At 42.7% G+C, this 19,526-nt stretch overlaps 1 protein-coding gene across 8 annotated transcripts in view; it reads right to left on the minus strand.

Moving 5' to 3' along the window:
• The window catches only part of SUSD1 (sushi domain containing 1), a 189,126-nt gene that overhangs the window by 169,120 nt on the left and 480 nt on the right, over positions 1-19,526 (minus strand). For 7 of the 8 annotated variants that reach the window (XR_005654516.1, XM_039870715.1, XM_039870711.1 and 4 more), the window contains exons 2-3: positions 9,372-9,479; positions 6,411-6,566 (exon numbers count right to left, since the gene is read on the minus strand). Coding sequence is in view for 7 of the 8 variants with exons in the window: in XM_039870715.1 (XP_039726649.1) it covers positions 6,411-6,566; positions 9,372-9,479 (264 nt within the window). In the remaining variant the exon portion in view is untranslated. Of the gene's footprint in view, positions 1-6,410; positions 6,567-9,371; positions 9,480-19,122; positions 19,154-19,526 lie in introns of those variants that run through there. The other variant, XM_039870717.1, reaches the window with a different exon arrangement.

A 19,526-nucleotide genomic window follows, 5' to 3' on the forward strand; every position in this document is an offset into this window, starting at 1 on the left:
TTTTCGCCCCCTCTTCCCTCTTAATGCTCACACACCGTCCCTTTTTCTAATCCCTTCTAAGAGTCTTGTTTGAATAAACATGTTAAGCTCCTCAGAACAATTTCTCCATGTAGTGGTAAATTCCATGGGTCCTCCAAGGTTTAATGTGTTTGCTTGCAAAAAAAAGTTCTAGGCAATCTTATTAACATATTTAACTAATCAAGGGGGAAAATTCCTTTCTACTCTATTCTATAATATGGAACTCTATCCATGGGATTCTATATATGGGATTATTTAACTTTATGCACAGCCAAAACAATTTCTTGCTGGAAAGTAGCAAAACTGAGCAGGACACTGACCTGGGCCCAGGGCCCTGGCACTCTATATGCAGCCCTTTCAACTAATAGCATGGGTTTCAAAGTCAAAAAACACCTAGGAAAAAGAGCTGATTCTGCTGCTTACTAGATATACTAATGTCTGTTCCTTGACCTTTCTAAACCACTATGAAACTAATCATAGTAGGTTTTTTGTAGGGATTAAATAAAATCAGTGGATAGTACCTAGCACAGTGCCGGGCAGGCGACAAGTCCTCAAGACGTGTCAGCTAGTATGTGAATGAGTCTTGCCTCTCTACTGACTCAGATATCCCTGGAGCACAACTCCTCCTTCATGACCTACACCTGAGCCCAAGCGTGACCATGAGCAATGTTCTCCAGGTTTCTTGGCTGGGGCCTGGGGAGTGGCCACATGGCTTCTTCCACTGGCTTTGCATGCTCCAAGACAGAAGCAGAAAATCCATCTGGAGGACCCTTAGCTGGAACAGGAGTGCCAAAGGGGCAAAAGTTTAAACAGAAGCTAGTCAGTGATTAAACACATTAAACACAAGCTCTTGTCTCGGGAAGTCTTTAAAATCTGAAGACTTTTAGAAGGGACCCAGTGAGAAAAAGGCATTCAAGAACTTCAAAGTTCATGAAGATGCTCTCGAAGCCTAGTTTTGTCTAAATCGCCACCTAAGATCTCATTCCTCCCAACTCTGTGAAGTATGATGAGATAAAAATTACTTTCTTACAACTTAGAAAGTATTTTTTTCTACCATCTTTCCTCCTTAAATGCCAAATTCAACTAGGAAGCCTACATCTTAGGAAGCCACTTTAAATGAAAACACATACCAATTTAAAATCAAGACTGTTAAATTCGCATCATTTATTAATATTATCCAGTGTTGGCAAGGAAGTAAAGAAATGTACACCTTCATGAAATGAGCAGTCAGAGAGAATATTGGTATGAACTTTCTTCAAGACACTGGCACTATGTATCAAAATGTAAAATGTTTATCTTTGACACAGAAACCATTGCCAGAATTTATAACAAGGGGAAAATTATTTGTAAGGATGTAAGTACAAGAATGTTCATTATAGCGTTTCTTATAATAGAAAAAAAAAAAACAAAAACAATCACAATGGGTGGGGAGAACCAGTTAAGTAACATAGTACAGTCATATAATGAATTTTCTGTAGTTAATTTAAAAGGTGTTGGATATCTATCTCTAATACTTTTTAAGTGTATTATAATTTACATACAATAAAACGTACTGATCTTAAGTGTTCAGGTCATGAGTTTTGAAAATCTCCTACAACCACGTAGCCATCATCCAAAACAAGAAATAGAATATTCCTACCCCCCAGAAAGCTTCCTCAGGCCTCTAGTCCATCCCCACCCACCAAGAAGCAACCATGTATTTACTTCTATCACTATAAACTAGTTTTGCCTGTACTTTATATAGATAGAATCTTTAATAATATAGGTTTCTGTGTATGGCATCTTTTGCGCAGTACAATGGTTTTGAGATTCCTCAATGTTGTGTGTATCAATAGATAATTCGTCTTTATTGCTGAGTAATATTCCACTCTAGGAATGCATCACAATTTGTTTATCCATCCTCCTGTTGATGGACTTTTAGGCTGTTCCCAGTTTGGGCTATTTTCAATATTCATGTACGAGTCTTTCGTAGACATATATTCTCATTTCTCTTGGATCATTTTTATTGAAATGAAAGATCATGTGTTGGGAGCGAAGTAAATTTTGTCTTCCCTTATTTCATGGAGTTTGATATGGAGAAAATAACATCATGTGTTATAGAAGTGAAATACATGTTATTAACCTAAAATTATAGTTATAGTACATATGCATAGAGGCATCTTGAGATTTACCAAAATACAAATTACTGTTGCTCCCGGGTTCATGTTAGGTGATTTTTTTTTCTTTCTCCTTTATACTTTTCTATAATTGCTTAACCTTTCCACGTGACTTTGTGTTTCTTTAATATGTGGAAAAAAACAAGCTATATTCCTTCTCATGGAGGAAAAAATATTGGCTTATTCTTCTGTGTCCTTGTGGGAAGAACCATCATGGATCATTACACACATTAAAACTAAATGACCCATTTGTCCCTACTCTATCCCACAGCGCCATCCTAAGGTAACCGTTCATCCTTTTTGACATATAACTTTTGTTAAAGCAGTAGCTGAATAAACTGAGAACCATTTTCGAGGTCACTCTCAGAGATGAGCAAAGAGCCTGAACTCAAAGAACTAAACATTTTCTTCACGATCTTGTAAATACTGATAGTTTGCTTAGGAAAACCTACTTTATAGACAGTTCATTTATAGATAGTTCAAAGATAAACTTAAGCCCAGCTCCTATCCCTATCACTCCTCCCAAAACTTTAAATTAGTGGAGTAAAAAAGAACTCTTTGTACATATTTTGTTCTTCCCAACAGGGCCTTGAGAAACGACCTGGATATCCATATCCTGGGGCTTGAGCAAGTAAGAGGCAAGAGTAAAGTGTGGGCGATGTCAACCAGCAGGGGGAACTCAGGCATGCCCCCTCACTCCCAAAGCGAGGCAATGGTGCCTTCGTCAAGGACCATTCGGGGGATGGAACTCTGGTTTAACCACCTTTTGATTCAGAATCTTTGGCCTCTCTCTCCTTCCTAGGAGCTGGCATGGTAGCGGAGGCCTGAAGTCATCACCTACCACAGGTAGAGACCTAAGTAAGAATCAGGGGGACTCCATAGGGAAAGTAGGCAACCCAATGGTTACAAGGCTGCTCTGGGCAGTAGGGAGCAATACCCCTACCCCAGGGGCTGGGGCTTTTCCTTAAGTTTATCTTTCCTTGCTTCGTCCTTCTTTCAGAGTGGTAAAACATGACTCTTTAGGTATAAATCCAGCCAAAACAAAGAATTGGGATTTGAGGAGCAAAGTCCTATTTGGAGAGTGTCCTGGGAGACACCTCAGGACAGCTGCAATCCTCCTGAGCAATACCCCACACAGAGCAAGCAGGATCTCAGTGGGGCTGTGCATTTGTGCCTGAGGTCACGGCAAGCTGCTCCAGGATCTGACACAGCAGTGCTGCTGAGAAGCTTGTGGGCAACAGCTCACTTGGAGAACAAGGCTCCTGACTTAGGAGAAAAACCAACAGACGACACTGGTGCTGGGAACAGTAGGGATTTAGGTGCAGGAATGAAGGTGCTTACTTTACCACAGGCAGACCTATGGAGTAGAGACCTTGGAGGCAGGAGGTTCCAGGAATTGATGATTGCAAAGCACTCATCCCCTCCAGGATCTTTTTTTTTTTTCCCCTCCCTTTCCCCCATTTCTCAGTCAAAGCTGAAGTGCTGTTACATTTCTCTGGAAGAAATGTCCCCAGCCTCTGATACTGCAGGAAATGATCTTAGGAAAAAAAAAGGTTGCTGCTGCCCTCAGTGTCAAGATGGATTCCCAAGACTTGGGTAATGCAAAATCATAAAAAAGGAACTTTGCCGTTTTCGGCAGATACTGCTAGGACCATGACTATTTGGAGTCACGTTGTTAGGGAGATGACGGCCCCAGGCCTCATTCCCATAGCAGTCTAATTTCCCTTCACTTACTCTCAGCCCACCCAAGTCAAACCCGTCTCACACTGGAAGTGCCACACAGATTCTTCCTCTGGATTGTGGCTCATGGCAACATTTCCGTGATCCCCAGGAGTCCTTTGGGGGCAGCCTTGGGGGCCAGAACATCTGCAGGTTCTCCAGAACTAGAACCCCTACACTAGAACCCCTGTATTCATTCTTCATCTCCCCTTGGTGACATCCCAAAAGCCCCAACCAGCCCCTGAACTTGATTTGAACCCTGCAAACTATGAGAAACCTCTGGTCGCAGGATTCCTTGTGATTCAAGAACTATGATTCACATCCTGTGGTTCCAGGCAAACACTGGCTAACTGCTGAGACTCCAAAACTTGCTAAGCCTCTGTCCCAGCTAAAGTCCACTGATGTTTCTATGGCAATTATGATTCTGAAAGAAACTCAGTATTGTCAAGAAAAGTCGCCCACCAGCTTTTACAAAGGAAAAGTCACAAGAATGACTGCTGAAGAATATGGGGCTTCTTTTGTTGGATGGGGGATAGAGATGGTATAAAATTAGATAGTGGTGACTGTTGCACAACTTTGTAAATAGAATATACTAAAACCGCTGAGCTGAATGCTTCCAAAGAGTAAATTTTATGATATGTGAATTATATCTCAATTTCTTTTTAAAAGGAAAGGTCACTAAATAATTATAAGAAGAGAAACAGAAGCAGAGCCTAGATCAGGCTTTTGTTCCGGGAAGATTGGTTCTTATTAGGCTAACTTCTACTTAACTCTTTCATAAAATCTTTCTTTCTTCTTCTTCTTCTCCCTACATTTTAAAAAAGTGGAATGCATCCTTGGACACTATAGTGATAGTTATAAAAGTTTTTCCTGGCAAACTCCCATAGCCTTGAAAACACAATTTCAGGTATCACGTCCTCCACAAGGCTCCCCACTCCCTTTCCCACATGCAAGATCAGTGTCCCTGTGGATTCTGGATTCTAGTAAGTGCCCTTTGCTTACCTATCACTAACACTTTATTCTGAAATTAGCTATCTGCATCACCTCCCACTAGCATAGCCTTGGCACATAGAAGCGCATGAGAAATATATATTGAATGAACTGAACACCAGATCATCATCTTGTGAGTTTTTCTTTTTTAATTGGTGTCTTTTTTTTTTTTTAAACGCATCTCATTTCACTCTGCAACACTGCACTTCTGCAATCATGTAGCAAGTAAGTTGCTACCTAAAACAACAGGATATTATAAAATGTCTTCTCTGAGGCACTGTGTTCATCCATGCCAAGAATAAATCAAATGTACCCTTTGAGGGATCTTTACCTGGTACAGATCAAGAGCGAGAGTGAATCAGAGCATCAGAAGCTGTGGTTCTTGGAGGGTACGAAGATAAACCATGTTCTCCTCTCTATTTTCCCTGAAAATCTTTAAACAGTGCAGCTTTTAAGCAGAGTCATGAAGTCTATGCAAAACCATCTTAGAATCAGCAGTCTTTTCCTGCCTTTGCTCTTCATTACTGTTCAAAGACGTTCTTAGAAAACCAAAGAGCTCTATTATCATGGCACTTTGTAAGTCGAGTTCAGATAATACAGGGGCCACTAGAAATTAGGAAGGTTTTGCCCACCCCTTGCATTCAACCAACATATACCCAGAAATCTGACTATCAAAGGTAGTGAGGTCTAAAAAGTTGCACTCCTCACTCAGCATATTCCTGTGGGAAGTGAGCCCACATCCCTAACAGCGCCGCATTCTGATCTCCCAGGAGCCAACATCACGGTGCCCACTCCCTTGCCCTTAGTAGGTAGTGTCCACAGAACTAGTGAGTATCAGAGTCACCCTAAGAACACCCTACCTTGGGGTTACAGGAACCTGCAGATGGCATACCATCTCTGAGAGTTCTGCCTTGTAGTTTGTTATAAAAATGCTCAAACACACAGAACAAGAAAAAGAATATTACAGTGAACTCTCATAGACCCACCCGAGATTCAACAATTGTTCACATTTTACCATTTAAAGTAACTTACTGATGTAATAACACTAGATACTTCAATAATAACACTCCTAGGTACCTAAGCATGCATCTCCCAAAATAAGAATAGTGTCCTATGCAACATATAGTGTAAAGAATGTAGTCTATAATATTTCATTAACTATGTATAGTGTCAGATGGGTACTAGATTTATTGGGTTGATCACTTTGTGAGTTATTTGGGTGTCTAATCACTGTTATACAACTGAAACTAATGTAATATTGTATGCCGACTATAACTGAAAAATAAAAAATATTATTGAAAAAAAGGATGGTATTTTAAATACCACAATACTGCTATCTCATCTAACAAATTAACAATAATTCCTTAATATTAACTAATACCCAGTCCATGTCTGAATCTCTCTTACAGATATTCTTACAGGAGAGTCTCTCCCTTACACCACAGCCCTGTGGCCTTCCTCCCCCACAGCCCAGATCCTGCACGGCCATCACCGAGCTGCCATCACCGTGGCCCCTTTCTTGAGTACCTGTGCAAAAGGTGCCATCGTTGGGAATGAACGTCTTGTTGTTGTTGGTGGCTCGATATCCTTCCAGGCAAACGCAATAAAAGCCTCCGAGTGTGTTGTGACAAGATGTGTGGCTCCCACAGACCACGGTGGCCCCAAACTGGCACTCGTTTTTATCTGTTGGTATATTCAGACAACACACAGGAAGGGCTATCAGTCTATAGCATGTTTCACACTGCAGACCGTTCTCCTGTGCTATGGACTTGGGAATCGATATTCTGTGACAATGGCTTGATGACATATTTCCCCAGCCTCTTTTCCTGTCACTGTGCTTCTCAGACTACAGGGCAGGACATGGGCCCCTCGCAGTCATGCACCGGGCGTGTACAAAACCACAAGAGAAATTCAACGTCTTGATCCGGCAATCCCTCTTGGGAGAAGGGGATTCTTTTTTGCACTTTTCCACACTAGAAAAGATCACGTCACGTGCTTGGGGAAACAAAGCAGAATCCCACTTCTCCAGCTCAGCCATTCTTGCTTTTTCATGAAAGCCAGAGTAAGATGATTTTACATCCAGTGATTAACTGGAAAATTTGTTATTTCTGAGTTACCAGGAAACGCAATAGAATTAGTGCTTAAGCCTCATCTGGGAACAGGGCTAATACTGTGGCAGGAACAGCTCCTGCTAATCGTCAATGACCCATGTGAATAACATTAGTCACCAGCGAGGCGGAGCCGGAGCGAGTATGGGAGTCTTGATGAGTTGACAGAAGCCTGCCCTGAGTCTTTTTAATTCCATAATTTGACATAGATGCAAAATGAAAGTAAAGCTCCCTACTGTCTCTGTCCTCTAGCCCAGAGGTCAGCAAACTTTTGCCGTAAATGTAAAGGGCCAGTCACGGGTCTCTGGTTACAACTGCTCAGCCACGCTTTTGGAGCCTAAAGCAGCCATAGACAATCGGTAAAAAAATGAACAAGGCTGTGTTCTAATAAAACTCTACAAAACCAGGCAGCAGCCAGATTTGGTCCTCAGGCCAGAGTTTTCTGACACTGTCTAGCTTCTACCATCAGAAGAAACTCCTGTGACCAATTTCATATGCATCCTTTTAGAGCTCATCTATTGAGCTAGTGGTTTGTTTTTTTGAGTGGGAGGAGTTGGGGAGGAAGGGGAGAGAGGCTAATCAACTTGTGAAATGGAGTTTTACTGTTTGTTTGTTAGTTAGTGTTTTATTACATCAGTGGTTTCCTCAAAGCAGTTCCATGGCCTCTCACAATTGCCTTCATTTCCTGCTAACTCAAAAGTACCAACCCCCCCTGCCCCCCAAAAAAACAAACCTCTGGTGTTGTTTTGTTTTAGTTTTCATTTTTCTTGTATTACCCTTGTTAAAATTTAATTGAACCTGGAGCATGATTCATCGTTAAAACTGTCTGTGGTAAGATCTGCATGAGCACTTAGACAGAACAGGCCCTCGAGCCATAGCCAAGCCAAGTGTCCAGGCCAGCTTACCCAGCACTGGGGTTTCAGACACAAGCCCAGCTGCCCATAAAACAAGATATTCCTGTCCTTTGCCTTTCCTGCCATTGTTTCTGAGGCATTTCTCCCATGTAGACTTCACCAGAAGGGATATTTGGGTTTGCAGGAGATTCTGGAATTCTTAGGTCTCCTAGCATAATACGTTACAGTCCCTCTGGCACATGCATAACCTCACCTGTAATGCATGGCACGGTTTTAGGAGGCCAGATACTGGGATATGCAGTGTCTAGTGTTTGAGAGCAAGCGCCACCTAAATTAATAAAGTCCCCTCCTTCCATGGAAAAGTTTCTAGTGTTCAGAAGTCAAGGAGCAATCCAGAGGGTGGGGGCATCCAGGGAGGAAGACCTTAGCAGGGGAGGGAGCGGAAATAGATTATCTAGACTCATCAACTCCAACTTGGCTTCCAAGCCCCTGCTAGCAAGTGGTGGGGATGGAGGGGGTGGGAGAAATGCCCTCAGGAAACTCAGTTTGCAGGGCAGCCACAATTTTCAGTGGGCAGAATCAAAGAGAGAGGCTGTCAAAGAAGGCACGACTCCAGCCTGCAGGAATCGACAATGGTGTGTGATTGTGAAAGCTTGTACTTGTGAAATAGAATATAACTTTTTGAACTCAAAACTGAGTAGTAGTAGTAGTATAGTAGTGGTAGTAGTAGTAGTTGTTGTTGTTGTTGTTGTTTTAGGGAGAAAAAAAGATAATCACAACAAAGTTGTCTACATCGTCAATCCACAACCTCAAGGCAAAACTATTGATATTTTACTGCACGCAGCAAGGTTGCTGGGAGGAAACTGTGCTTATACAAAGTAACATCCACTATTATAAAGTTGCTGTGCAACTCTCCCTCTCTCTGAATTGGGCTTGAACCTGGATATTGTCTGACTCTCATGGCATTATGGATGCTATGAGGCAAAGCATAATCAATCTCAGATGCTTCTAGCCTAGCCTAAAGATCTTTGTACTCTTTTAAGCCATCCGAGACTCTCAGAGGTCACAAATACAAAAAAAATTAGAGGATGGATTCCATAGACATGAAAGCAACAGTATTTCATTAATTAGCCAAAAAGTCTAATAGACAATTAACTGTGTTTTGCTTTTTCTCATGGTATTAATATAAGTAGTTTTATATCAAAACAATCAGAGAAATTAAGAAATGTAATATTCGAGTTGTTAAGTTTAACTCAAGACTTGAAACAGATTTCAAATTTATGTTAGGCCAGAGAATTTCCAGAGATTCAAGTTCAATGACCTCTAACAGGAGGGATATTTCTCTGGAAACGCTAGAGAAAGAATATATCCAACCACTAAAACAAAGACTTATTATAACTGACAAAACTTCTTGTAATAAAAACATGTGAACAAAATAACAATGTTTTCCTCCCAAGGACATCAATTCTTTGACATCAGAGAATCTTCCTTCTTGGTTCAACTTTTCAACTTAATCCAGGACTTACCAGTACAGTGAGTTCTCCCGTTGCCCACAAATCCATATTTGCAAATACACATCTTCTTCCCTTCCTTTTGCTTGCAGGTGGCATGTTCATGGCAAGTGGCACAGATGTCTAAGATACATATTTCAAGAAAAGAAAAATTCAGTCATCTACTCTAGACAAATCATATTTCGAGTAGTAAACATTTATAATAGAGAACCAAAATTTGAATACTAAATTAAAAAGGATCTGACCCCATCTTTAAAAACTTTCAATGAGTACTCACCGCCACTGGGTAAAGTGCAAATTCCTCTACCTGTCAATCAGTGGTCTTAACAGTCTGAATCCAGGCTAACTCCTCCAGCTTCCCTGTTCCCAAACCAGAACCACACCCAGTAGTCTCTGGGCAGAAGACCCACTACTCTTTTCCATACCTGCCGTCCCCTGTCATACTTCGCACCATAGTCAGGATGGTCATTTCAACTTGAATGCCTATCCCTCCTTCTCCGTCCAGCTAGCATCTATTCCTATTCCAAGACCCAACTTAAACATCACATTCTCCCTGAGGTCTTCCCCATTCCTCCATTCTTGAAGAAAATTAAATGTATCTTCCTCTGTGTTCCCCTAACACTTGTACGTTCCCATATCGACCATGTTAATCTGTCATTATAGTCTATTCCAGCTCTGTCTTCCCAACTTGGTATTATGAATGAGTTTCTCAAAGACAGGGATTATGTCATTTGCCCATATGTCATTATTTGTTCAGTATAAACATTCGACATATTTTTATTGACCGACTGGATAAAGGAATCTGCAGTCCTACTTACTACAACTCAAAAAGCAAATGGAGGGGAGAACTTATCTCTCTATTATGCTATTCATTTTCCTTTTAAGGAAAAAGTGAATGGGTTTAAAATGTCAGTGAGATAACGGCCAGGTCCCAGCAGGGTGACCAGATCTCAGTTACTTAGATAAGTGGCAAAAATGTTTGGGGCTAAAACTCTTGAAACATCCAAATTTACCAGATGGTGATATATGGCCCAAGATCAAACAAAAATTTCTACCAGAGGCTAGTGGGATATTGTGTTGCATTCTCAGCGTCTGTAATTTCAGGAGTGACCCAGTAAGGAGAACCTTTCAGGATGGAATTTCATCTCAGTCTTGGCTCCATTTCTACCCAGGTAATAAAGACTTCGCCTCAAGGCTACTCTAAGCATGAAACCAACTGAGAAAGGGAGATTTCTAAATATTCGTAATCATGCTTGCTTTTTTTTTTTTTAAACAAAAGATAACAGAAATGAGGCAAGCCACTACTTATCACTAAGTAATACCAAATTAACTGTGGAATATTTATAAAATTTATTATACCCAGACCATAAAGAAAAACACAACAAATTTCAAAATAGGAGAAATTGTACAAGTCATACTATCTGACTACCATGTAATAATGTAGTAAAACTACAAAATAAAACATATGACTAGAATCTTCAAAAGAAAACCTACTTGGTAACATAGAACACTCACCCAAATAATTCTTGGGACAAAGAGGATATCAAAATAGAAATGTTTAATACCAGATATAAAAATTTATCTACTCCAAAAAATTTGAGTTTTACATGTTTTTATGCTTTAAAAGAAAGAAAAAGAGGCAGCTGCGGGTGGTGGGGGGCGGGGGAACATCCTAGAATTTTAATATAAGAAGATTTTAAAAGATTTTAAAAAAATAAAAAGAGATTTATAGAAAGTTAGGAATTAGTAAAGATAAAAAAAATGATGTTAAGAATTAGAAAGTATATTCAAATCCATTAAAAAAAAAAAAAAACTTTCTCTAAAGTGAGTGCATCATAAAGACCACTAGTCAAAACTCAGGTAAGACTAGTGATGGGGGAAAAAAAAAAAGAGTATGTACAAACACACAAAGTTAGGAGTAAGAAAGAGCTTGTAATAAAAAAATACATAAAATGTTTTTTTAATGAAAGATTCCAGTTAAACTTACTACAGATTTAATATATATTTATTTATTAGTAAAAAATGACATCAAGGACCAGGAAGGTATAAACTCTGGGAGAGATGATGATAGCAGATGAAGGACGTCCACAGTATTTCAGATGATGGAAGAGGAGGACATACAGGAATTGTCTGAGAGAAAGGAGGAACTAAAAGCAAACCTCAAAAGAGTCAGAAATTGGGGTCACCAAGTACCTCAAGGCAAGCATAAGGGTAAGCCTGAAAGTTCTTGAAAATATGTATAAGGAGTAGTTAGATGCTCAGATTCCCCTCACTAATCCCAACATAAGATGGAGTTTTATAACCTGGAGAAAATGGACCAGAAAAACTCTTGATCGTAGGGACAACATATTAAGCCAAAGTGAGAATAAGTCTGCTACTTAAATGCCCATCAATAGGAGTTAAATATATGTACCCATTTGGACATTTTAGCACATAATATTTTTAAACAGTTCCATAAAGACACTGTCAATCCATCGTCACATTCGACCAAAACCCCGGATCGAGTACTTATTAAATAATGGATCCTGGGTCAAGTCCACAAACCCAGCTGTGATCAACCATATAATGACATTCTTCCCAGTGTGTGTATCTAGTGAAATAATAGATATAAGGACCATATTAACGGACTCAACAAAAATAATGGTAAAATGGTCAATTTCTTTCTTATATGGATTATTTATCTTTATAAAGATGGCAGCATTTATACACATCCAGTTCCAGAAACTTACATCAAGTGGAAAATGATTACTTCATGTAACAGTTGAGTGAATCTAATAAACTCATAAAAAAAAAAATTAAGCAAAGTAGTGCCACTTACTCAGATTAGAGGAAGTCTCATCTGAATTAGTGAAACACCGAATTTACAGGTATTTTTTTAATGAATTGAATTAATTTCAAGTTCATGCAATAAATAGAACCAGACAGACAAAATCCAGCTTTGTAGGAAGGCAGCCACATTCAGAGGGAAAGCATTGGACTTGAGAGTTGGAACTGGATCCTAAATCTACCTGAGTTGATTCATTGTGCGATATTTAGCAAATCGCTTAACCTCTCTGGGTCTCAGTTTTTCATCTATAAAACAAAGGCTTTGGCCTTCTCACATTTTATAATGCATTCAAATTACCTGAGGACCTTGCTGAACTTCAGGCTCTGATTCAGTTGGTGTGGGGTGGGGCCCTAAGTGTTGCATTTCTAATGAGCTCCCAGGTGGACCACATGTGAGAAGCAGGAGCTAAATGGCCCCTGAAACTCTTTCCCTCTATGTTCTGACACTCCATCCTTAGGATACCTGTTTTATGGCCTTTTAAGAATAATTTCGCCTAAGTGTAACCTCAAGGACAGTACCTGGTATGTTTAGCTCAGTAAATGTTTATTTCCCGTACCAGCAGAAAAGACAGATGTATGCCAGTCTAGTGCCAGTCCAGACCCCTCAGAAGAGAAAGTGGTTTTCAGAGAAAGAGAGGTTCTCAGCTGAATCTTCTCATGCAGCCATGATTAGCCTAGTCTGCAGGGTCTCGTAGTGCTCCCCTCTGAGTTCTAAATGCTTGAGGGACCAAATAGCCATGTGGGGGGAGAACCCCAACCTGTCCTAAAGGAAGGGGCAGGGAGTACAACCCCAATCCAAAGACAGATTGCGGGGAGGAGGGGGTACTGCTTCTGACCAATGTCCATGACAAATGTCCATTGCCCAACAGCCTCCAACTGAGTTAAGAATCACCTGCAGAAAGAGTAACCAATCTGTCCCAGTTTTAATACTAAAAGTCCTGTGTCCTGGGAAACCCTCCAGTTTGGTACAAATTAAGACAGTTGGTCACTCTGCCTGAAGAGCTTGTTAAAACACAATTCCCAGAGATTCTGATTCAGTACATGTGAGGTGTGGTCTGAGAATCTGCATCTCTAACAAGCTCCCAGGTGGACCACACTCTGAGCTGCACTGCAAGTCTAACTCGACCTCAAGCATGTGGGTCAGATTCCTGGGGAAGGAAAAGGCAATACTAAAGAAGTCCTTCACCAAGTCTGGAATGATACGTATATCGCACAGCATTGGGACCAATGCGACAGAGAGAATACCCAGGGAGAGGAACTCTCTGGGATATAACCGGAGGGGGAGTTACGTCAGGGGCAGCTTCACATTCGTGTCAAGGATGACTTTGGTTCTGTCATCTGCCATGTTGTAACCGAAAGAAGAGCTGCAGAGGTGAGGGACCCCCACCCCCATCCCCGACCCAGGGATGCCTAGAATTACTGGCAGGAAATGGGAGAGTGGGGATTCTAAAATCTGGAAGGACGAAAAGCCTGACAAGTACTACTACTACTACTACTACTACTACCACTACTACCACTACTACTATTATTATTATTTTATTATTATTTTTATTATTATTATTATTACTATGATTATTATAGCCCCAGCTAGAGCTGTCACTCCAGATTCACTTCCCTTTTCCACTCTGCAGAGACTAAGCTAGTTTTAGCCACATCCAGCAATGAGAAGATGAGACCTACACTGGAGTGTAATCTTACGCAAATTAAACTGTCAATCCTCCAGTTTTAGTCTGTGAGATAAAGATCGTGTTGTAAGGATTTAGTGAGAAAGAGAAATGCTGTATGAGCTCTAAAGCACTAGACAAAGAGACAATTTACATGAATATTTATGTTTCCGTAGATATTATTATTGTTGGAAATAAGTCATGCAAAATGCAGTGCCTGGTATTTGCCATCGCGGTTAAGAGCAGGGTTGAGAAAGAGATTGCTTGGGCTACAGCCCTGGCCCTGCCATTTGCTAGCTGTGTAATCTTTGATAATCCCTGTGCCTCAGTGTCCTGTAAATGTGTAATATGAGGGTAATAATAAACTTACCTCACATGGTTGATGTGAGAATCAGAGTAAATGAGTTAATACAGGTAAACGACATGTTAGACATTATACCAACCATTCGACAACTCTTTGTTAATGAGTAAAAGAAGGCACCAACAGATAGATGACTCCCAATTATACTCACGAAGAGAGTGATGGAGAACTACATTGATGCAAAAACCCCAAAAACCCAAAGCAACATTTTTGTGTGGGCAGACCTACCTGTTCATGGGGCTGACATTCTAGGAATCATCTCTTATTTCACGTAATCGCTCCCCGCCTTCCCCACATCCTGCCAGCATCCTGGGTGATACCTGACTCGGAGGTTGGAAGCTCAGTGTCCTCAAGTTCTCAGTGCTGCTCGCCCCTGCTTCCCCGCACCGCACACCAAGTAAACCCGCACCCCAGATAGAATGGCAGCCACCAGTCCGAGCAAGCTCCTCTCGCTCCTAATTCCAATATACAAGCAAAACTTAAGGGCACTTCTGAAATAACAGCCGGTGGACTTTGACAGTACAATGAAAGGATTTTGTCCACTGCCAAGGGAAGAAGGTAGTTTAAAAGCACAAATGAAGGGCCTGAATTTGAATCTAATCCCTAGCCATTCACGCTTAGACCAACAAATCCACAACCTTCATGAGGTTCTGTCTCTCAAACTTGTGGAGAAAATACACAAACAGATCAAATGACCTGAGGAAATAAGCAAAGGGGGCTCCAAACGCGGGAAGAGAAAGCGTTCTCTACGACGCTATGTAAAACTGCATTGCTCTTAAGAGACTGCATCGAATTCCAGAAAGAGAAGGGACCTAAGAAACCTCATATACTCGCCAACGGCCCTGACAGAAACAAGCAAAAACATAGCTTCTGCTTTTAAATCCTCCACGATGGAGAACACTTTACTCTTTCAAGCAGTTTAATCCTTGCAGGGAGATGTGAACCATCTTATATTTCCCTTCCCACCCAACCCAGGACTGACGTTTCCCATCAAGAACCCGTAACCTTTCCTCCTGTGAGAGGTTATAGGGCCCTCAGCTTCTTTTTGCCTTTTTGCCCTCTTCTGTCCACTTTCTTGTCTGACCAAGACCAGCTTGCAGTGGAGCCCCGACCTCTGGCCTCCGAACCAGGAACCAATCCACACTTGAGTGCTCCCCCATTTTCAATGCTTTCCCCTTCATTCAGGCCACACTCGAGCTTCATGTCCTGCATGTCACCCACTAACAGGCTGTCTCACATTCTTGAGCAAGATGCACACTTTTTAAAAAAGCTGGCAGTTCGTGCACCCGGTTTCCTCTGCAGAGTTGAGGCTGTTAGGCCACTTGCTTCCTTAGCCAGCAGAGACAGTCTGAACCCATTTTTGGATTTCACCAGAAGGCTGAGGATGTACCCAGGGCCAGGCCCCCACGGTGGGGCTCTTCGTTGGCTCTAATCCTGCTCCCTTTCTTTGAGTAACCTCCAAAACAATTCACTGCCTCCATTTGTCCTTTTTCCTCCTCTTCCCCTCTCTGAAGAGTGAACATGCTGCTGTGACTCAGGGTGCCAGGGTGAAAGCCAGGCCTCTGAGATGCGTGATTAGTGAAGTCCGGTGTGCTTTATACAGAACAACTTCCCCAAGCCTTTCCACCATGGCTCCTGCAAGATTCTCAAAGCCTCTGCCCATCCTCCTCCACCTTCCAAACCCCAGCCAGGCCTGAGCCGGCAAGTCCTCCTAGCCACTCCTAGACTCAGAGCAAGCCAGAGAAAGGCTAGGAAACAGGATTGACTGGTTCTACCCCTTCTCCCCATTCCTAACCTCTCCATTCCCCTCAGGCCTGGCACCCTACCCACCCACAAACCGACACCCTCCGGCTCTACCAATTCCGTCTGGTCCTCTCCTCACACTCAGGCCATCCCACCTGGGCTCCCCCACTCTCCTCTCCCCGAAACAGCTTTGATAACAATTAAATGTAATTTGGCACATGTTACCAGTGAGAGGCTGAATATACAAACGGACAGTGGCCAGACCATACATAAAAACAGAAGTCTGACCCACAAGCTATAGCAATCAGTCCAGGAAGTCAAACCACAACCTCTGTAGCAATCAGTCCCAAATGGTCAGGACTTTATAACGGCCAGCTTCCCTAATTATTGCTCCCCCACCCACCCAGCCTTTCAACCTAGGACCAATCAGAGGAAGGCAAATACACTCCCCTAACCAATCTCACAGGATGCCCACTGTGAGTAAGCAACCTCCGGCTTCCTCATGCCAACATCCTCCAACCAGGGCACACCTGAAGCCTTCCCCTCTGTTCTACTATAAAGCTTTTATACTGCACTGCCTGCCTTTGAGTCTCTGACAAATGCAAGTGATGATGGCTAACTCTCTTGCTATAGTAAGCTCTGAATAGATCACCTTTGCCTGTTCTCATTTGGGTGGTCTTCATGTATTTCCATGCCAGATTCCTAACACAAGCCACGGTCCTTACTCGCACGGAGCTCTTAGTCCAGTAAACGATTAAATTGCAGTATGGTGTAAGCGTATAAAGTAAGGGTACCATATAAACGTGTATGTCAATAAGTGCATGTGTCCCGTACAAGTATGGTGGAGAAGCAGGGCACGGTATCTATCGCTGGTGCTGCAAAGGGAACTGGAGAGTTGCATGGGGCTTGGACGGCTGGGCTGGTTTGGAACTACAAATAACACTCGCTAAGTAGATAGCTGGGGGCAGGGATGGGGGGAAGTGGTTCTTCTCCATTCTTCTCCTTCCATCTCCTTCCAGAGACTAACCTTTCCCACTTGTTGACCAACTCTGCGTTTTGACCTGCTCCGTTAAACATCTTATTTTCACATTTTCGATTTCTCTCTCTACTGAATAATGCCCCTGAGTCTAAAAAATGTGCTGAGTCTGCTTTACCACCACTACCTCTAAAAAAATTCTTGCACTGACTTGGTCAGATCCACTGGCCAAGTTCTATTTCCTTCTAACTTCTTTAAAGAGTATCATACTGTGCAGCCACGGTCTCTGCACTCGCTAGAGCCCTCTGCATCTGACTGCCACCCTCACTGCTCTGCTGGTACTGGCTCACCACTCACCTGAGTCACCAATCCAAAGCCTCTTCCTCAACCTCCACCCCCTTGGCTTCTCCTCCCTGGATTCCTTGCCGTTCAAATCCAGTCTTCCTCCTACCTTCGTGGCTGCTGCTCTTTCTCCTCTACCTGCAACTACCATCTCAACTTGGTCTTCCCCAAGAATCTGTCCTTGGTCCTCTTACTGTTATTAACCACAGGCTTTAAGTGACCATCAAGTCTACATCATTTGCACACACCTATTGTCCACAGTCTTAACTCCCTACTGATTTCATCCCTCCGAAAGCCCTGACATCACCTCAAATGCAGGATATTCAAAACAACGTCGTCTTTCTTCCCAAATCTGCTTGGTCCTCCTATAGAACCAAATATCCAAGTCACCCAGTCCCCAGACCTTAGGGTCATCTTTCCTCTTCTGTTCCCTTGCACCTTAATGTCTGTTATTAAGTTCTCCCAGTTCCCCTTATCATCTCTATTCAGGCCTCTTCTGCTGTCACACTGTGGAGTCAGCCCTTGAAACTTCTAAGCCAGCTATTATACTAATTTCCTCAATGGCGCTAAGCCTCCAGTCATTCCCACACCATCCACTGTAAGGAAACCTGCCCTCAGTAAAGCCCAATTCTCCGAGGCTGTAAATAAAGGGAGAATGCCCACATAGGGAGAGAAGGTTCTACCAGGCAACCCTGACTTCCGCTTGCCCAAATTCACCTCAGCTTTTAATTAGTTTCAGATGGATAACCTGAGGGAGTTACCATGCTTAACCGTCTTAGCCCAGCAATTCAATGGGACCACACTGGATAGTTTCCTAGGCTAGAGAATCTTAACACAAAGATTCTGAAATAGGCTCCAAACACATACAAGCTTTTATGCACACTGCCATGCGAGACCAGGTTAGGGAAGGAAGCCAGAGAGCCTACCACAGCCTGTGATGTGTAGAAACGGCCACTCCAGAAGGGTGAGCCATGAAGAGAAACGCTCACCAGTGGTGGTAAAAGTTCCAACATGAAGAGAATTTGGAGGGACAGGAGTCTGAGCCGCAAAGTACCCCTCATATCTCCTTACATGGAAGTTCCCTTCCACGTCAGGATTAATGTTTGGTTTTATTATGGAAGTTAAAGCGTTTCTTTATATCAACTTTTTATATCGCTCTCTGTACAAAAACCTGTAATGACTTCCAGTGGCTTCCCACTGCCCAGGAATAGCTAAATCTAAAGGCAACTTTGCCTTCTAGTTAAATCCAATCTACTTCTCCACTCCCATTTCCCACCCATCTCCTACATACCAGTCAATGCGAACTACAGGTCCCACGTTTCTGTACCTTGGCACACCTCCTGTTCCAGCCCCTCCATTTGGAATTCATCCATTGTATACATATTTGTGGAGAGCTGACTGTGCCCTCTGCTATGAACTGGGATGCCTTTTTATCATTTTCCCATATCCAAATATTATCAATCCTTGATTGTTTAGTTTAAGGGTCACCTCATCCATGACACTACCAGATTCCCCTAGCTAGAAGTAATCTTTCTCTCCTCTGAGCACCCACACCTTCCCAAAGCACTGATGGCATTCTGCCTTCTGTTACAGTTATTTGGGTAAATGCCACCTCCCTTACATGTCTATGTGTAATACTATGTGTAACTCCTACCATATTCAATACTGTTTTACAGAAAGGGGGGGACCCCTACTCCAGTTGCCTGGAAATGGATTATTTGCTTGTCTGTCTCCTCCAAAATACGAACTCAATGGGGGCCAGCCCCAAGACCTCAAATCCTGCGGAGAGAGCGAGGACCATCTGTTGAATGAATGAATAAATGAATGAATGCCTTATTCCTGTAATTTCCTTACCCTCTTTCCCCACCATATTAGCATCTAGCTCTTCATCAAGAGGAAAAAATCAAAAGGGAGAAAGAAAATTGCATCAGGTCTAAAATTTGTCGTGCAAAAGCCACAGCAGAGCCGGAAGCGTGACAGTGCAGCCGGAACGCCCTTCCACGCCCTCCCACGCCCTCCCACGACGGGCGCGGCTCTCCCCGCGGCATCGCCCGCGCCCAGCCCCCACCTGGCCTCAGGTCCCCGGGGCGCGAGCAAGGCCACCTCGAAACCGGTCTCCCCGGCAGCCTTGGGGCGGGGACGGGAAAGCCCGAGCGGGGAGCCCCTCCTGCTTCTTCGAGCCCCGCCCTCCCGATCCCCAACGGCCAGAGCGGCCCCACCTGCGCTCCGTGCTGGGGCTCCGTGCTCGCCCGGCCCCG

This window comes from Pteropus medius, unplaced genomic scaffold (genome assembly GCF_902729225.1).
Source record: "Pteropus medius unplaced genomic scaffold, Ma_sr-lr_union100, whole genome shotgun sequence".
In the NCBI taxonomy this organism is placed as follows: domain Eukaryota; kingdom Metazoa; phylum Chordata; class Mammalia; order Chiroptera; family Pteropodidae; genus Pteropus; species Pteropus medius.